Source organism: Schistocerca serialis, chromosome 10 (genome assembly GCF_023864345.2).
Source record: "Schistocerca serialis cubense isolate TAMUIC-IGC-003099 chromosome 10, iqSchSeri2.2, whole genome shotgun sequence".
NCBI lineage: Eukaryota > Metazoa > Arthropoda > Insecta > Orthoptera > Acrididae > Schistocerca > Schistocerca serialis.
This window is the reverse complement of record NC_064647.1, coordinates 149,493,001-149,509,711: the sequence shown is the minus strand read 5'-3', so window position 1 is coordinate 149,509,711 and position 16,711 is coordinate 149,493,001. Positions and strand designations below refer to the sequence as shown.

The following is a 16,711-nucleotide window of genomic DNA, read 5'->3' as shown; positions in this document are numbered from 1 at the left end:
GTGACAAATCGTTCCGGCCACCAGTTAGTGTGGAGGGGGAGGAGAACACATTATGCACCACAGAATGTTCATGAATGTCTTTGGTATAGCCTAGGCATTATGGTGTGGGCAGGCATTATGCACAGTGGCCTACACTGCTGCATGTCTTTGTGCAAGGAACCATTACAGGAGAGTCGTACTGCAGGGAGATTATTTTGGATCAATCTCTGTTGATCTATTATGAACAGGGGACATCAGCTGGTTAAGTAATTATCAGTATCAATGAAATCTGTAAACAGCCATGTAACTGAGGTGTTATTTTATTTTATTTCCACTGCCAGTTTCGGCATTCCACTAAGTCATCTTCAGGTCCCATATGCAACTCTCAAAATAAATGATACGGTCTTACAGTGCCCCATATTCCTGGATGTTGTGAATTCAAACAGTTTGAATTCATGACATCCAGGAATATATGGCACTGTATGACTATATCGTCTATTTTGAGAGGGCCTGAAGATGACATAGTGGAATGCCAAAACTGGTAGTCAAAATAAAATAAAATAAAGTAAAATAAAACCTCAGTTACACTGCTGTTGGTGAATTTCATTGATGCCAGTAAATATTTTGGATCATCTGTCAGTGTAGAGGTGTGGTAGCTCTCGACCTTCTGTTTATGGATGACAATGCGCACCCACACAAGACCACTGATGTGTCGGACGCATTGGAAAGTGAAGAACATGTGGAATGGTCTGTGAACTCCCTAGACATAAACCCTGTAGTGCGTACTTAACATGCCTTTGGTAGACATTTCCTCAACAAACACTCCCTCACTGAACTGTGCAAGAACTGAAAACTGCTTTGAGAGAGGAGTGAGACAATATCTCCCAAGGACTACTCAACAGTTTGGTAGCTGGGGTGAGCAGCAGGTGCAAAATGAGTTAGTGCCCCTGGAGGCCATATTCTGTATTGAGAGTTCAGTGTTGAACTTAATATTGGGTGTCCGACCTATATCAAACATGAAAATTATTTCTCTCTGTTATCTGGCATTCCCATGTGGTGTAATCTGTACCAATTTTCATTGTAAATGTACCAGTCTACCTCTGTTACGTATGTACTGTGTTTCATGTCATCCATCATTGCCTGTGATTACTCCTGTACCATAATATCTATGTTCCTTAGCAATCGCCAAGCAGTGTATGTTATTTTTGTCAAGTCATATGTCTTTTAATATTTTCACAAACTGGAACTGTGTATGGTGAACAGTTTGTAGATTAAGTAGTTCTACCAAGTGCTCAGCCAGTGTGTATGTTGGTGAGATACTCATATTCAAACTCTTTCTTGATTTTTGTTGTTGCTGTCATTTGCTGCACATATGTATGTTGTCAGCTTTTTCATTACTATGATTGGAATGTAACAGTGGTCAGCCTGGGTATATAGGTTAAGCATTAACAGCCTGGTGGTTGTCAGGTATAATTATTCATAGTAATATTTCTATTTAATTTTCTGTCCTCTTCCACTTTTCCCTGGGAAGCAACAATGTCCCATAACTAGGGAAAATACTTTTAACAACCACCTTATTTCTCAATGACCAGTTCTGACATTTAAATTGTAATATATTCAAGGTATGATCAAAAAGTACCAGGAATTTTTGTTTTCCTGAAAGAATCTTTATTTATTCATCGACATCAACTTTATCCCCTTTGAAGTAATCCCCCTCTGATACTTGTGCCATCACTTTTACCAATCCTGGAAGTACTTCTGGAACTCACTTTTCATTATGATGATCAGCTCCTCCAGCAATTCTGATGCTTTTCATACTTTTCTTCAATCTTGGAAATAGAAAGAAGTTGCAGGAAGCCATGTCATAACAGTTTTGTTTTATGCCAAAAAATCATGAACAAGCATTGAGGTATGAGTGGGAGCATTATCATTATGTAATTTCTGCATGTGGTTTTGCCACAATTCTGGTTGTTTTCTTCAGACTCCTTCGCACAAATGGTCCTTAACTTTCTGATAGTATTCTGTATTGACCATAAGGTGGGAACTCATGATGCACTATCATATTGTAATCAAAGAAAGCAGTGACCGAACTAGTCAAATTTTTTTCAGTCTCGGCTCTTCAGGCAGTTCCCATTGGGATGATTGGGCCTTGGTTTCAACATCATACCTGTATCCCCATGTTTCGTCATCTGTTACAACCTTATTTAGAAGTAGTGGCTCATTGTTGACTTCAATTCCTGAGTGATGTCCCTGCGACGTCATTTTTGATCGAAATTCAACAATTTTGGAACAAACTTTGCTGCTACACATTTCATGTGCAAAACATCTGAAAAAATCACTTTGCATGAGCCAAAGGATATTCTAACACAATCAGAAACCTCTCTGGTGGTGATTTGGTCATTTTCTAGAACTATTTTCTTTACTTCTTCCACGTAGTCATCAGTAATTAATGTGCTAGGGCATCCAGGATGGTCATCATCTTCAGCATGTTCTCGACCCACTTTACCAAGCAAGGCAGTGCAGTGGTTAGCACGCTGGACTCACATTCAGGAGGATGATGGTTCAAACCCACATCCAGCCCTTCTGAGTTAGGTTTTCTGTGATTTCCCTAAATCATTTCAGGCAAATGCCAGGATAATTTCTTTGAAAGGACACGGCCAACTTCCTGCCCTATCCTTCCCTAACCTGATGAGACTGATGACCTTGCTGTTTGGTCCTCTCTTGCAAATCAGTAACAATAATTGATCCTCTTTGGAACATTTATACATCTCATACACTCTTGTCTTACTCATAGTTGATTCGCAAGAAGCTGCAATCAACATTTCAGATGTGGTGCTGCACTTTATTCCAGTTTTCAAGCCAAATTTAATAGAAATTCTGTGCTCTATCTGAAACTAAAAATTCACCAAGCACTCGAAAACACACTTTTTAACTGTCAACAGTAAACTAAATATTCAGAACAGCTGAAAATATTCAGAACACCTAAAAATGCAAACATACATCAGGAACATTTTTACCAACAAAATAAAAAAATTTGAAAATTGCATGTATAAAGATCGCAAAATTAAAAATTTCATATTACTTTCTGATCACACCTTGTATACATTTCTGTATTTTCCAGTGTTCTATATTTAAAAGTTCAGATTTATTTCACTCAGTGTTGTGATTTGTCAGATTTTTCCTTTTTTATTGTGCCTATATTTATTCTTACTTTATTTTCATGTACCAAGAATAAAAATTGTATATTTTAGAATTATATGCTTCCACTTTGGATTTCAAAATAAGGTTTTTAAGTCACTAGTTTCCTTTGTAATATATTTGTATAATATTGTTGTACAGCTGTACAGCTGCCTTCAACTGCTTTTATATTTCTGTTCTACAGTAGCAACTGCAATTCAGTGTAGAGGACTATGAGGAAATCACGGGGTGCATCAAGAACACCTCCACTGTCAGTCGCAGTTCGTGCTGGCGATGTCAATGCTGTCCGGAAACTGCTCAGAGAAGGAGAAAGTCCAAACGATTTCGATAACCGCGGCTGGACGCCACTGCACGAGGCAGCTGCAGGAGGGCATGTCACATGTGCTTTATTGTTGCTGCATTTCGGTAATTCCCAGTGAACTATTTATCGTTGTAGTATATTTCTGTTACATTCTCCAGGAAATATCAAGTAAAGTTTTTAAGCTAGGTAGAAATTTAGCTAATTTTTAGACCATTTTTTATGTTCTTTCAGGTTAGTGAAAGCGTTCAGTTTTTTATATTAATCACTGTAAATTACTGGCTGTGAGTATAGCTATCAATAAAGATGCAATCATATGGTGCACAAATTGTGAACGTTCCCAAGTACACCATCAACATGAACACCACTGCAGCAGCAGCAACCACCACTACTACTACTACTACTACTCCTGATGCTGCTGCTTTCATTACTATTAAAATAGTAATGCAGGCTTTTTGTAACCTCTAAAATGAGTATGCATGCTTGACTTGTATTTAGATAAGATTATTGAAATCCTTGAACCTTTTGTATTTTATTTTTTAATTATTCAAGTATGAACTACATCATAAAATATATAACAACTGAAAAAAGGCAAGTGTATAATTTAACAAAAAAAATCAATTTTTTACAATATAATGTAATCAGACAAAAATTTGCTCACTAAGTGGCAGCAGGAAAACACACGCATAAAAGGAGGTTATACTTACGCAAGCTTTCAGAACCAGTGGCTTCTTCTTCCGGCAGAAGGGCTGAAGAGTAATGAAGAGGGGGAGAAAGAAAAGGATTGGAGATGTTTAGGAAAAGGTGTAGATTTTGGAAAAGTCACCCAGAACTGCAGGTCAGGGGAGACTAACTGGACAGGATGAGAGGGAAAGGCTGATTGGTGGCAGCTGCACCTAATGACATTTTATTCTGCATAAGAATAACCTTCTTTTATGTGTTTATGTTGGTGAGTAGATTTTTATCTATTTGATTATATTACAAGTACATGATTTAAAATAGAAACTAGGTGTGTTTTTATAAATACATACTAGTCAAATACAGAAATACGTAATCAAAATATAAGAATATTTTGCTTATCCAGAATTTGGTGTAAACTGCATCTGTCTCAGTATAGTTCAAGACATCCTCTTGAGTGCATTCTCTGGATACATCCACTAATGCGCATTTTAGAAGGTGTTCCATTGTTTGTGTTCCACCACACACACACACACACACACACACACACACACACACACACACACACACACACACACAAGTATGTCAGTATCTGTGTGGCCCCACCATTTCTTAAGTTGTGATGATATCCCTGTGCCTGTATGAAGTCGGTTCACTGTTTTCCAGCATTGCCAGCTTAGGTGGGAGCCATAGGCTAGAGTTTCTTCTGCGATAAGGGCTTCTAGATGTTCTTCTTGCCATAATGATTTTATGGGAGTTCCAGTTGTTTTACTGAGTACGCGAAACTTCATCTAGGTTTAAGCAATCTGGGCACGGGTGGATGATCGTGTAGCAGGTGACACTGCTCATTCATGACATTTGGTGGGGGTAATACCTGATAATGAATATCAATGATAAGGGAGAGGGATAGGAGTCATTCCAATCCCGGGAAAAAAGGACAGGTATACACTCGTACGCACACACATATCCATCTGCACATACACAGACACAAGCAAATATATACACACATACACACACACACACACACACACACACACACACACACACACACACACACACACACACACACACATTAAGGTTCTTTCGACTGATGCCCAAACAGGACAGATGGAGACACTTGTTCAAGTGTGTACCATTCCAGATTATGTTACGGTCCTTTCCTGCCTCCCAGTTGTTAAGATGAAATGGACGCACATACATTTTACTGTGGGTTGGTTTTAGATTATTACCTCTGATGCAGTTTGTGAGAATTGTGAGGTCTTCACTCAGGTAATTTTCAATTTCCTTAAAATATTTTGTTTGTTACACAATTGGCCTATTATCTGCATCAGTAAAAGATTTAGTCTTTTTGCTAATATGTTGATCATTAGTATATATGTTGAGCAGCAGTGGTGGCAGCACACTAGCTTGTGGCAACACATTTCTTTTGGTTTCTCCATCTGCTTCTCTTTTGTTGGTATTCAACAGGTCGCACCAGTGTTTAAGAAGGGTAGTAGGAGTAATCCATCGAACTACAGACCTATATCATTGACGTCGGTTTGCGGTAGGGTTTTGGAACATATATTGTATTCAAACATTATGAATCACCTCGAAGGGAACGATCTATTGATACATAATAGCATGGATTCAGAAAACATCATTCTTGTGCAACGCAGCTAGCTCTTTATTCGCATGAAGTAATGGCCGCTATCGACAGGGGATCTCAAGTTGATTCCGTATTTCTAGATTTCCGGAAAGCTTTTGACACCGTTCCTCACAAGCTACTTCTTATCAAGCTGCGGGTCTATGGGGTATCGTCTCAGTTGTGCAACTGGATTCGTGATTTCCTGTCAGGAAGGTCGCAGTTCGTAGTAATAGACAGCAAATCATCGAGTAAAACTGAAGTGATATCAGGTGTTACCCAGGGAATGGTTTGGGGACCTCCGCTGTTCCTGATCTATATAAATGACCTGGGTGACAATCTGAGCAGTTCTCTTAGGTTGTTCGCAGATGATGCCGTAATTTACCATCTAGTAAGGTCATCCGAACACCAGTATCAGTTGCAAAGTGGTTTAGAAAAGATTGCTGTATGGTGTGTCAGGTGGCAGTTGATGCTAAATAACGAAAAGTGTGAGGTGATCCACATGAGTTCCAAAATAAATCTGTTGGAATTCGATTACCCTATAAATAGTACAATTCTCAAGGTTGTCAATTCAACTAAGTACCTGGGTGTTAAAATTATGAACAACTTCAGTTGGAAAGACCACATAGATAATATTGTGGGGAAGGCGAGCCAAAGGTTGCGTTTCATTGGCAATGCACTTAGAAGATGCAACAAGTCCACTAAAGAGACAGCTTACACTACACTCGTTCGTCCTCTGTTAGAATATTGCTGTGCGGTGTGGGATCCTTACCACGTGGGATTGACGGAGGACATCGAAAGGGTGCAAGAAAGGGCAGCTCGTTTTGTATTATCACTTAATAGCAGAGAGAGTGTGGCAGATATGATACGCGAGTTGGGATGGAAGTTGCGGCGAGATCTATTTACGAAATTTCAGTCACCAACTTTCTCTTCTGAATGCGAAAATATTTTGTTGAGCCCAACCTACATAGGTAGGAATGATCATCGAAATAAAATAAGAGAAATCAGAGCTCGAACAGAAAGGTTTAGATGTTTGTTTTTCCCGCGCGCTGTTCGGGAGTGGTATGGTAGAGAGATAGTATGATTGTGGTTCGATGAACCCTCTGCCAAGCACTTAAATGTGAATTGCAGAGTAATCATGTAGATGTAGATGTAGATCTTCCTGAAACAGCAGTGTCCTAACAATTTCTACCAATTTGTCATTGCTTGTCACTGGGTGTACTTTTAGAGGTGAGAGATCTCTGGTTTACACTGTTGTGTGATGCAGCTAGGTCAATGAATGCTACTCCTGTTGGAAGCCCCTCTCAAAAATGTCTTCAGTAAATTGAGCCAGGTTGAGAGCCTAACTTATACAGGATTTCACTGGACGTAAACCTGCTTGTTGTTCAGTTAGACAGCTGTCAATGTATCCACATATTCTGTTCATTATTAACCTTTCAGAAAGTTTCAGCAGCGAACACAGTAACAATGTTGTTTGATAATTCTTGAGGTTATCTGGGTTCTAAAAAAGCTTAAGAACTGTGATGACCTTTGAACCTTTTGTGTAATACCTAAGCACTGACTTCCAAAAATGTGATGGCTTTTTTATGCTGTGCTACAGTAGTGTTTTCTGAGCAAGTAAATTTGTGGAGAATCAAATCCACTTCATTTGGTGGCATCATTTTAAATTTTTTAACATGAGCATGAAAGTAAAATTTTTCATAAATTGGTTATTTTCAATCTTCTAAAGATTGTTCTGTTGTGTTAAAACATAGATGAGATGATATTTCAAACAAATGTTTGTAAAATATGGCTTTGTATAACACAGGAGAGCTATCATAGATTTTCGAACCTTTACAGAAGGCCAGGCTATCAGAAAAATTATTAAAGCAATACTTTGGCTCATACATGATCCCATGTCACATGTCAGATGGCACCTACAAAGTCAAGAAAGGTGACCGTACATTGAGGACACAAAGAAGTGTAGCGTAGTGGCGACTTCTGCCACGGAATGTATCAGGATGACCAAATGTAGCAGGAAGAGGTAGAAGGCACCATATTAAGACTCGTCCGAGCTTTCCAAGTGATTTATTGTTTCCAACTTCAGGGCTGTGTTCCCCTCAGTCTGCGTCACCAGGTCCTGCAATGCTGAGGACCCATTTCACTGTTTGCAAAACGTCTTGGCGCGGAATGGCTGCCTCAGCGGCCCGTGCACACACTGTGTGTTGGCCTTGTACGACAGCAGAATTGTGGTGTTGTCAGAATGCCAGCAGTCGATCCAGCAGTCTGCGTCCCTGCTGGCCCAGCACCACTCAGTGTGAGCCGCAGGTGGGCAGCTGCATGCTTCTCGCCAGCGTGGCTGAGATCGTGGCGACAACACGCACCCGTGATCCGGTGTTCGAATCTGCGGCCCTCACCTCGGGATGCCTCCGGTGTGTGTTGGAAGTCAGGACAACTGCCCACAGTAGCAAGCCATGGAGTGGCCCACCGCTGGCTGGTTACGGACCCCGCATCGGCCTCAGAGGGTCGAACCAGCGACCCACCATGGACTGGAATGCTGGTGCCCCATCTGCTGCTGCGTGTAGCTGGTGGTGTGACACGCTGTGCCATCCAGGAGAGCTGCCACACGTGAATGAATCTTGTTAGAAACCCGCACCTATTTATGCGCGGCTGTATTCCTCAGTTTTGCCATATGCGACGCTTCGCATCATATACTCATGACATGCTAGGTTGGCCAGTGGGCCCCTTCTGCCTGTGATTTGCAACATACGAAACCACTACGTATACTCTTTCAGCAATTTGACGGCCCTGTGGCCTCTATTCTACTTCGCAACTGTTGGTATGCGTAACTCACTGCAATCCGGCCTGCACCTGGCTGTAACTTGCGTTCAGAATATTGCACAAAACTACTTTTCCCTGTCCTACATGGTGGTGCCGCTAGAGTAGACATATCTACATCTACATCTCGTATCTACATCTACACCCACAGCTAAACTCTGCAAAGCAATGAAAAGTGGATAATAGAGGGTGGTTGTTACTGTACCATTTATTAAGGCTCTTCTACTCCATTCATGTATAGTGTGCAGGAAGATTGATAGCTTAAATGTATTCATTCATACTGTAATTAATATAATATTTCTTTATGATCCCTCTGGGTGTAATACGTAGGGGAGTTGTAGTAACCTTCTTGTGATTCTTGAACAGTGTTATTCTCTATTACTAGCTTAAATTTACAAAACTCAATTAGTCTTTCTCCTCTCTCATTCCTTGCTCCAACCCCATATTTTACTGTAACCTTTTCTTGTACACCATGCCTTACAACTGCATTCCTGTCTCCCATAACTATTAGATTTTCATGTCCCTTTACAATCTGTTACCCTGTCAATATACTCATATAATTTTTTTTATCTCTTCATGTTCAGCTTGTGACATCCGCATACCTGAACTAGCATTGTCAGTGTTGGTTTGCTGTCAGTTCTGATAAAAACAACCCTATCACTGAATTGTTCACAGTAACACATTCTCTGCCCTATCTTCCTATTCATAATGAAATCTAATCCCATTATACCATTTTCTGCTGCTGTTGGATATACTCCTCTCATCAGAAATCCTTGTCTTCTTTCCATTTACTTTACTGAGCCCTACTATATCTGGATTGAGCCTTCGTATTACCCTTACCATGCTCAAGCTTCCAACATTCCATGCCCGAACTTACAGAATGTTATCCTATTGTTGATTATTCAATGTTTTTCTCATGGTCACCTCATCCTTGGCAGTCTCTCCCAGAGATCCGAATGTGGGACTATTCCGGAATCTTTCGCAGATTGAGAGATCATCATGACACTTTTTCAATCACAGGCCACATGTCCTGTGGATACACATTATGTGTCTTTAATGCAGTGGTTCCCATTGCCTTCTGCATCCTCATGTTGTCGACCATTGCTGATTCTTCCACCTTTGAGGGCAGTTTTCCACACCAAGGACATTCATAAGTGGCTGGAAATTACTGTCAAACAATTGGGAGCTGCTCAGAATGGATTTGTCAGGCCGGATGCTGAGAGTTGTGTACCAGAGATAATGAAGCGACCTCAAGTAACATCCTTTGCAATGAATCTTATCTCCTCTGCAGCAAGTTCAGGATCTATCATTACACAGCCACTTGGCTAGGAATGGCATGTCAGTGGTAGGTCTGTGGGCTTTGTACAAGGGGGCAGGGACCAGGGAGCACTCAGGATATTACATCCCACCCCCTAAACAACAAGTTTGGGGTGTTGTCTTCTGCTGAAACTGAGCCAATGAGGCCCTCTTCACCTGCTGGGAAGCCTGCTGTTACCTGTGTTGGAGGAAAGCGAAAGCAAAAGGTTAGGGATCTGCTGATTGTTGGCAGTTCAAATGCACAGCAGATAATGGTACCCATTAGAAAAATGCTGACAAAGGATGGCAAAGGTCACCTTTTGCAGTCAGGCCCATGGGCCTCTTTCAACATCTTGAAGGGGCTATTCCAGCAGACAAGGAGGCAACAATTGTAACCAACTGCAGATTGTAGCACTTGTTGGAATGTATGATGCCTGTTGTATAGTGACCGAGGTCACGTTTGAGTCATTCTGGCAACAGGCAGAGAGGGCTGAGAAGGCCAGGCCTGCTCATAGACATTTAGCGATGCTGCCAATCTGCACTGTTACCTTCCAGAACTGGTTGGTGTCCTCTGGATCTGAGCTGAAAACAAGACTTTACCAGAAACTTCAAAGTTTTGTGACAAGCTTCGCTGTGACTTCCTGAACTACTGCCACAGGGTAGTGAACTGTAGACATGAAACAGTGTCTACATTATAGTAAATGCTTTCTGTAATGAATATTTTGAATGATTAGTTCAGGAGCCCACACAAAAGTAAATGATCATAGCAACACCCCACAAACCATATAGAGCAAATAGAGAGCATTAAGACAGATACAGGAATTAGTGACCATCAGGTGGTTGTAGTAAGAATGGATACTGTAACATTCAAATCCATCACAGATAAATGCAAAACATGTCATTTAAGAAAGCAGATAAAATTTGCTTTATGCCTTACTAAAATACAGTATCCAGTCTTTCCAACTAAATATGCATATAAATGTTGACAATATGAGGCTTGTTTATGGCAATTCAGAACTTTATACTACATGAATCAGTAAGAGATGGAAGAGATACCCATAGTACATAATGCAGGTCAGGACACTTGCAAAGGCAACAAAAATAGTACGCCATATTTAAAAGAACATAAAATCTATCTAAAAACAAAGATGATGTGACTTACCGAACGAAAGCGCTGACAGGTCGATAGACACACAAACAAACACAAACACACACACAAAATTTAAGCTTTCGCAACAAACTGTTGCCTCATCAGGAAAGAGGGAAGGAGAGGGAAAGATGAAAGGATGTGGGTTTTAAGGGAGAGGGTAAGGAGTCATTCCAATCCCGGGAGTGGAAAGACTTACCTTACGGGGAAAAAAGGACTGGTATACACTCGCACACACACACATATCCATCCACACATATACAGACACAAGCAGACATCCCACAAGCAGACATATTTAAAGACAAAGAGTTTGGGCAGAGATGTCAGTCGAGGCAGAAGTGAAGAGGCAAAGATGATGTTGAATGACAGGTGAGGTATGAGTGGCGGCAACTTGAAATTAGCGGAGATTGGGGCCTGGTGGGTAACGGGAAGAGAGGATATATTGAAGAGCAAGTTCCCATCTCTGGAGTTCGGATAGGTTGGTGTTTTAGGAAGTATCCAGATAACCCGGACGGTGTAACACTGTGCCAAGATGAGCTGGCCGTGCACCAAGGCATGTTTAGCCACAGGGTGATCCTCATTACCAACAAACACTGTCTGCCTGTGTCCATTCATGCGAATGGACAGTTTGTTGCTGGTCATTCCCACATAGAATGCATCACAGTGTAGGCAGGTCAGTTGGTAAATCACGTGGGTGCTTTCACATGTGGCTCTGCCTTTGATCGTGTACACCTTCCCGGTTACAGGACTGGAGTAGGTGGTGGTGGGAGGGTGCATGGGACAGGTTTTACACCGGGGGCGGTTACAAGGATAGGAGCCAGAGGGTAGGGAAGGTGGTTTGGGGATTTCATAGGGATGAACTAACAGGTTACGAAGGTTAGGTGGACGGCGGAAAGACACTCTTGGTGGAGTGGGGAGGATTTCATGAAGGATGGATCTCATTTCAGGGCAGGATTTGAGGAAGTCGTATCCCTGCTGGAGAACCACATTCAGAGTCTGGTCCAGTCCCGGAAAGTATCCTGTCACAAGTGGGGCACTTTTGTGGTTCTTCTGTGGGGGATTCTGGTTTCGAGGGGATGAGGAAGTGGCTCTGGTTATTTGTAGCTGTACCAGGTTGGGAGGGTAGTTGCGAGATGCGAAAGCTGTTGTCAGGTTGTGGGTGTAATGGTTCAGGGATTCCGGATGGGAGCAGATTCGTTTGCCACGAAGACCTAGGCTGTAGGGAAGGGACCGTTTGATGTGGAATGGGTGGCAGCTGTCATAATGGAGGTACTGTTGCTTGTTGGTAGGTTTGATGTTGACGGACATGTGAAGCTGGCCATTGGACAGGTGGAGGTCAACGTCAAGGTAAGTGGCATGGGTTTTGGAGTAGGACCAGGTGAATCTGATGGAACCAAAGGAGTTCAGGTTGGAGAGGAAATTCTGGAGTTCTTCTTCCCTGTGAGTCCAGATCATGAAGATGTCATCAATAAATCTGTACCAAACTTTGGGTTGGCAGGCCTGGGTAACCAAGAAGGCTTCCTCTAAGCGACCCATGAATAGGTTGGCGTACGAGGGGGCCATCCTGGTACCCATGGCTGTTCCCTTTAATTGTTGGTATGTCTGGCCTTCAAAAGTGAAGAAGTTGTGGGTCAGGATGAAGCTGGCTAAGGTGATGAGGAAAGAGGTTTTAGGTAGGGTGGCAGGTGATCGGCGTGAAAGGAAATGCTCCATCGCAGCGAGGCCCTGGACGTGCGGAATATTTGTGTAAAAGGATGTGGCATCAATGGTTACAAGGATGGTTTCCAGGGGTAACAGATTGGGTAAGGATTCCAGGTGTTCGAGAAAGTGGTTGGTGTCTTTGATGAAGGATCATCACCTAATCTATATAAACTAGGAGACAATCTGAGCAGTTCTGTTACACTGTTTGCAAACGATGTGATAATTTATCATCTAGAACAGTCATCACAAGACCAAAAAGAATTACAAATTGATTTACACACTGTACCTGTATGGTGTAAAAAGTGGCAATTGACCTTAAAGAATAAAAAGTGTGAGATCTCTTACATGAGTACTTTTAAAAAAATCCTTTAAATTTAGATTACACAATAAATCGCACACATTTAAAGTTTGTTGATTCACCTAAATAAATAGAGATTGAAGTTGTCACATTTTACAAGCATTAAATAGTAAAATAGTGCTTATTGGTATGTTCTGCAGCCTGTCTAAGGCATTTGACTGTATGAATCAATGTACTCTCCTACATAAATTGAAGTTTCATGGGATTGACAGTATAGCCAATCGATGGATAATGTCATACCTGACCAAAAGAATGCAGGAAGCTGTTCTTAGTAATTCAACCAATATAGTCCGGATACATAATTCTGACTGGGAAGGAATCACATATAGGGTTCCCCAAGGCTCAATCTTAGGTCCATTATTGTTCCTCATATGTGTAAATGATCTTCTGTCTAGTTGCAAAAAGCAGAATTAGTTTCTTTTGTAGATGACATTAGTATTGAAATCACTCCAAGCATACATACAGAAACAGAAGAAATGGTAAACAAAGTTCTTAAAAAGTATCATTCACTGGATTTCTGTGCATGGTCTCCCCCTCAATTTTAATAGGACACAACATATTAGGTCCTGCATACCTAAGGGCACTACACCAATGATAAGTGTTAACAGATGGCGAGGAAATAATAAATAAGGTGGAAACTTCAGAATTCTTAGGTATCCACATTAATGAGAATTTAAATTTGAAAAAGTAAACTTTGGAACCCCTGAGACAACTTAGTTCAGACATATCTGCACTTAGAATCATTGCAAATATTGAGTAGAGACAAATAAATAAATTGACAAATTTAGCATATTTTCATTCAATAATGTCATATGGAAGATTTCAAATTATGATGCAATGTTTCTTTGAACATTTTGCAGGTCCGAAGGAACATTGCATCATAAGTTGGAATAACACAGACACTCCAATATTGTATTAATATCTGTTGAAGCCAGGCTAAAAAAAAATCAAGACACGGGATGAGAAGGAAAAACTCTTTCCTTCTTGTCCCGTCCGGTAAGTCTCCCCAAAACCTAGGTTCTGCATGACATTCTAGAAATCTACACCTTTTCCTAGACCTCTCCAATCCTTTTCCTTCATCCCTCTTCCTTTTCCTTCAACCCTTCCACCTGAAGAAGTAGCCATTGGGTCCAAAAGCTTGCCTAATTAGAAAAAGGATTTTAATTGAGATGCTTAAATGTGTGACTGAAGTTCCTATCAAAAGTTTAATTCTAACTTGCAGGGCAAGACATTAAGGATGTAATAACTCATGAAGGAGAAACACCACTTTTCCTGTCTGTTAATCCAGACGCTAAACCTGATGTAATTAAAGTTCTTCTGAACCACTCAGCAGATATGAATCTTGGCAACAATGAACGGTTCACACCATTGCATAAAGGTAAAGTTTGATGAAAGAGTCATACATGTCTTTCCACAGAAGTTTTTCATTGATGATATTTTGATATTTTTTTGAAAAGTATTTTCAGTTCATTGCTTCATCTCTTTTCACACTGAAGAATAATAATTAATTTCATTGTTGTCTGCTTCCATTGTAATTTAACTGAATGAATAGTTGGTTATACCTCAGACTGAACATTTTTGTTGAGTAATATCCATTCTAATTTTTTAATCATATACTTTATGAATGAAGGTTCTAGTCTTAATTTTATCTTTGTTTTCTTTTGTTTACTTGCGTAAAAATGAAAGCAGAATTACATTACTATGAATATTACATTCATTAGATAATAGATTATATTAAAAACTATCTTGAAACTTGTACATAGGCTACCACTTTGTTATAAACCAATTTTGACAGGCCATTATTGGAGCTATATGCTTCAATACTATTAACTTATTGAATATACGTTGAATGTTTATATTTGCAGTGATGAAATGGTAACAGTGCCGGAACCTTTGCCCATCAGAAATTTAAACTATGTTTTCCTTACATTCTATGTAGAGAACAGTACTAACTTTGTCACTTGTTTCAAAAATTTGTATTCTAGCTCAAGGGGTTTTCAGTATGTTAAATATATTTTATTAGTAATTTATACAGTGGAAAATACACAACACTGGGCACTCAAAACATATAGCTAACCTCAGGTGGAGTGTACATAGCAATAAAAGTAATTCAGCAAAGGTAGGAATGCAGCAAGAAATAGATTGTAACATTCAGTGTCACACCAAATTTGGGTCTACTGACTTTCATAATAGAGAATCATTGATATACATCAAATGTATTCACATTTGTGAATATGAACAACAATCAGCTGTGTAAGCAAATGACAATAATGAAAATCTGTACTAGACCGGGACTCGAACCTGGATTTCCCACTTGATACGAGTGGTCACCTTAACCACTTTGGTTGTCTGTGCATGACCTGTGGCCAGACTCAAACTTACATATGTCATTTGAGTCTGGGCGTGAGTTGTGCACGTATAGCCAAAGTGGTTAAGGTGACGACCGACATAAAGCAGGAAATCTGGCTTTGAGTCCTGCTTCGGCACAGATTTACATTTTTGTCATTCCCTTATATAGCTGATGGTTGCCCGTAACAGAACTGTGAATATGTTTCATATATTTCATGATGACTGTAGTTACCACAGTACCTGTTCCTTTGGACATGAATGCATCTTCAAAGGAACATTGCATCATTCTTCTTAACAACACAGGCATTACATTATTGTACTTTAAAGTCATTCATGTGATGCTTTTGTTGTCATGTCCCTAAGTGGGATGGTGCAGTGGTTAAGACATGAGTCTTTGCTTGGAAGGACTGGGCTTCTGGTGACTAACTGTGCGGTTGTCTGACTAGCAATGGCGCTTTAGCAAGCAGTGTTCTTCATTGGTTCTCTTTCTTCCTCAGTTTTTGTACTCATTTCACGAGTGGGAGCTCAGTTTTTATGTAATTGTATTGAGATAAGTCTTCAGCCCTTCACATTGTACTTACCCAGTACCTGCTTCAGATAATGAGTTTATTCAAACTCAAACAAGTTTGTTCTAACAACAAAAGGGCTCATGATGTAATTGTGTATGCAGTTTGATGTGCATGCAGCTTGAAGCCTGTCAAAGGTCCAAGAGTTAGAATTTTTCTTTCAGCTGTTCTTTGAATGCATTCTTCAGTTGTGATTTTTGCAGGTAGTCGACTCGTTATCTGTCTAAACTACAATGGGAATTTGTTTCCTCATAGGGATCTGCAGTTGATCTTTTATAATTCAGATTTTTCAGGATCTTGTCCAGCTCTTAAGGTCTACCAGTGACTTCCTTGTTTTAAATCCTAAATTGCCATTTTTAAAAATAGGAAGTAGATCTATTTCTTGAATTTATATATAAAATACATTATTGAAGACATGCTGAAGAAATTCCATGACTACTTGTGTCTACTGATAAAAAAGCTTCAGTTAATCGATTCATCTGATGGAATTACATTTTCCTAGAGACGTTTTGAGTCTCAACTTTTTCACTGATAAGGATAGACGCTGAAGTAGTGAACTATTGAAGATAAAGTTGAAACTGAAACTTCCTGGCAGATTAAAACTGTGTGCTGGACCGAGATTTGAACTCGGGACCTTTGCCTTTTGCTGGCAAGTGCTCTACCAACTGAGCTACCCAAGCACGACTCACGCCCCGTCCTCACA

General features: G+C 40.3%; 1 protein-coding gene across 4 annotated transcripts in view; it reads left to right on the top strand.

Annotated features, from left to right (window-relative positions):
* LOC126424923 (ankyrin repeat and SOCS box protein 3-like) overlaps nt 1–16,711 on the top strand; it is a 212,186-nt gene that overhangs the window by 40,610 nt on the left and 154,865 nt on the right. For all 4 annotated transcript variants that reach the window (XM_050087767.1, XM_050087766.1, XM_050087768.1 and 1 more), the window contains exons 2-3: nt 3,362–3,582; nt 14,316–14,471. In XM_050087767.1, the coding sequence (XP_049943724.1) occupies nt 3,390–3,582; nt 14,316–14,471 (349 nt within the window). In that variant the 5' untranslated portion in view covers nt 3,362–3,389. The remainder of the gene's footprint in view (nt 1–3,361; nt 3,583–14,315; nt 14,472–16,711) is intronic.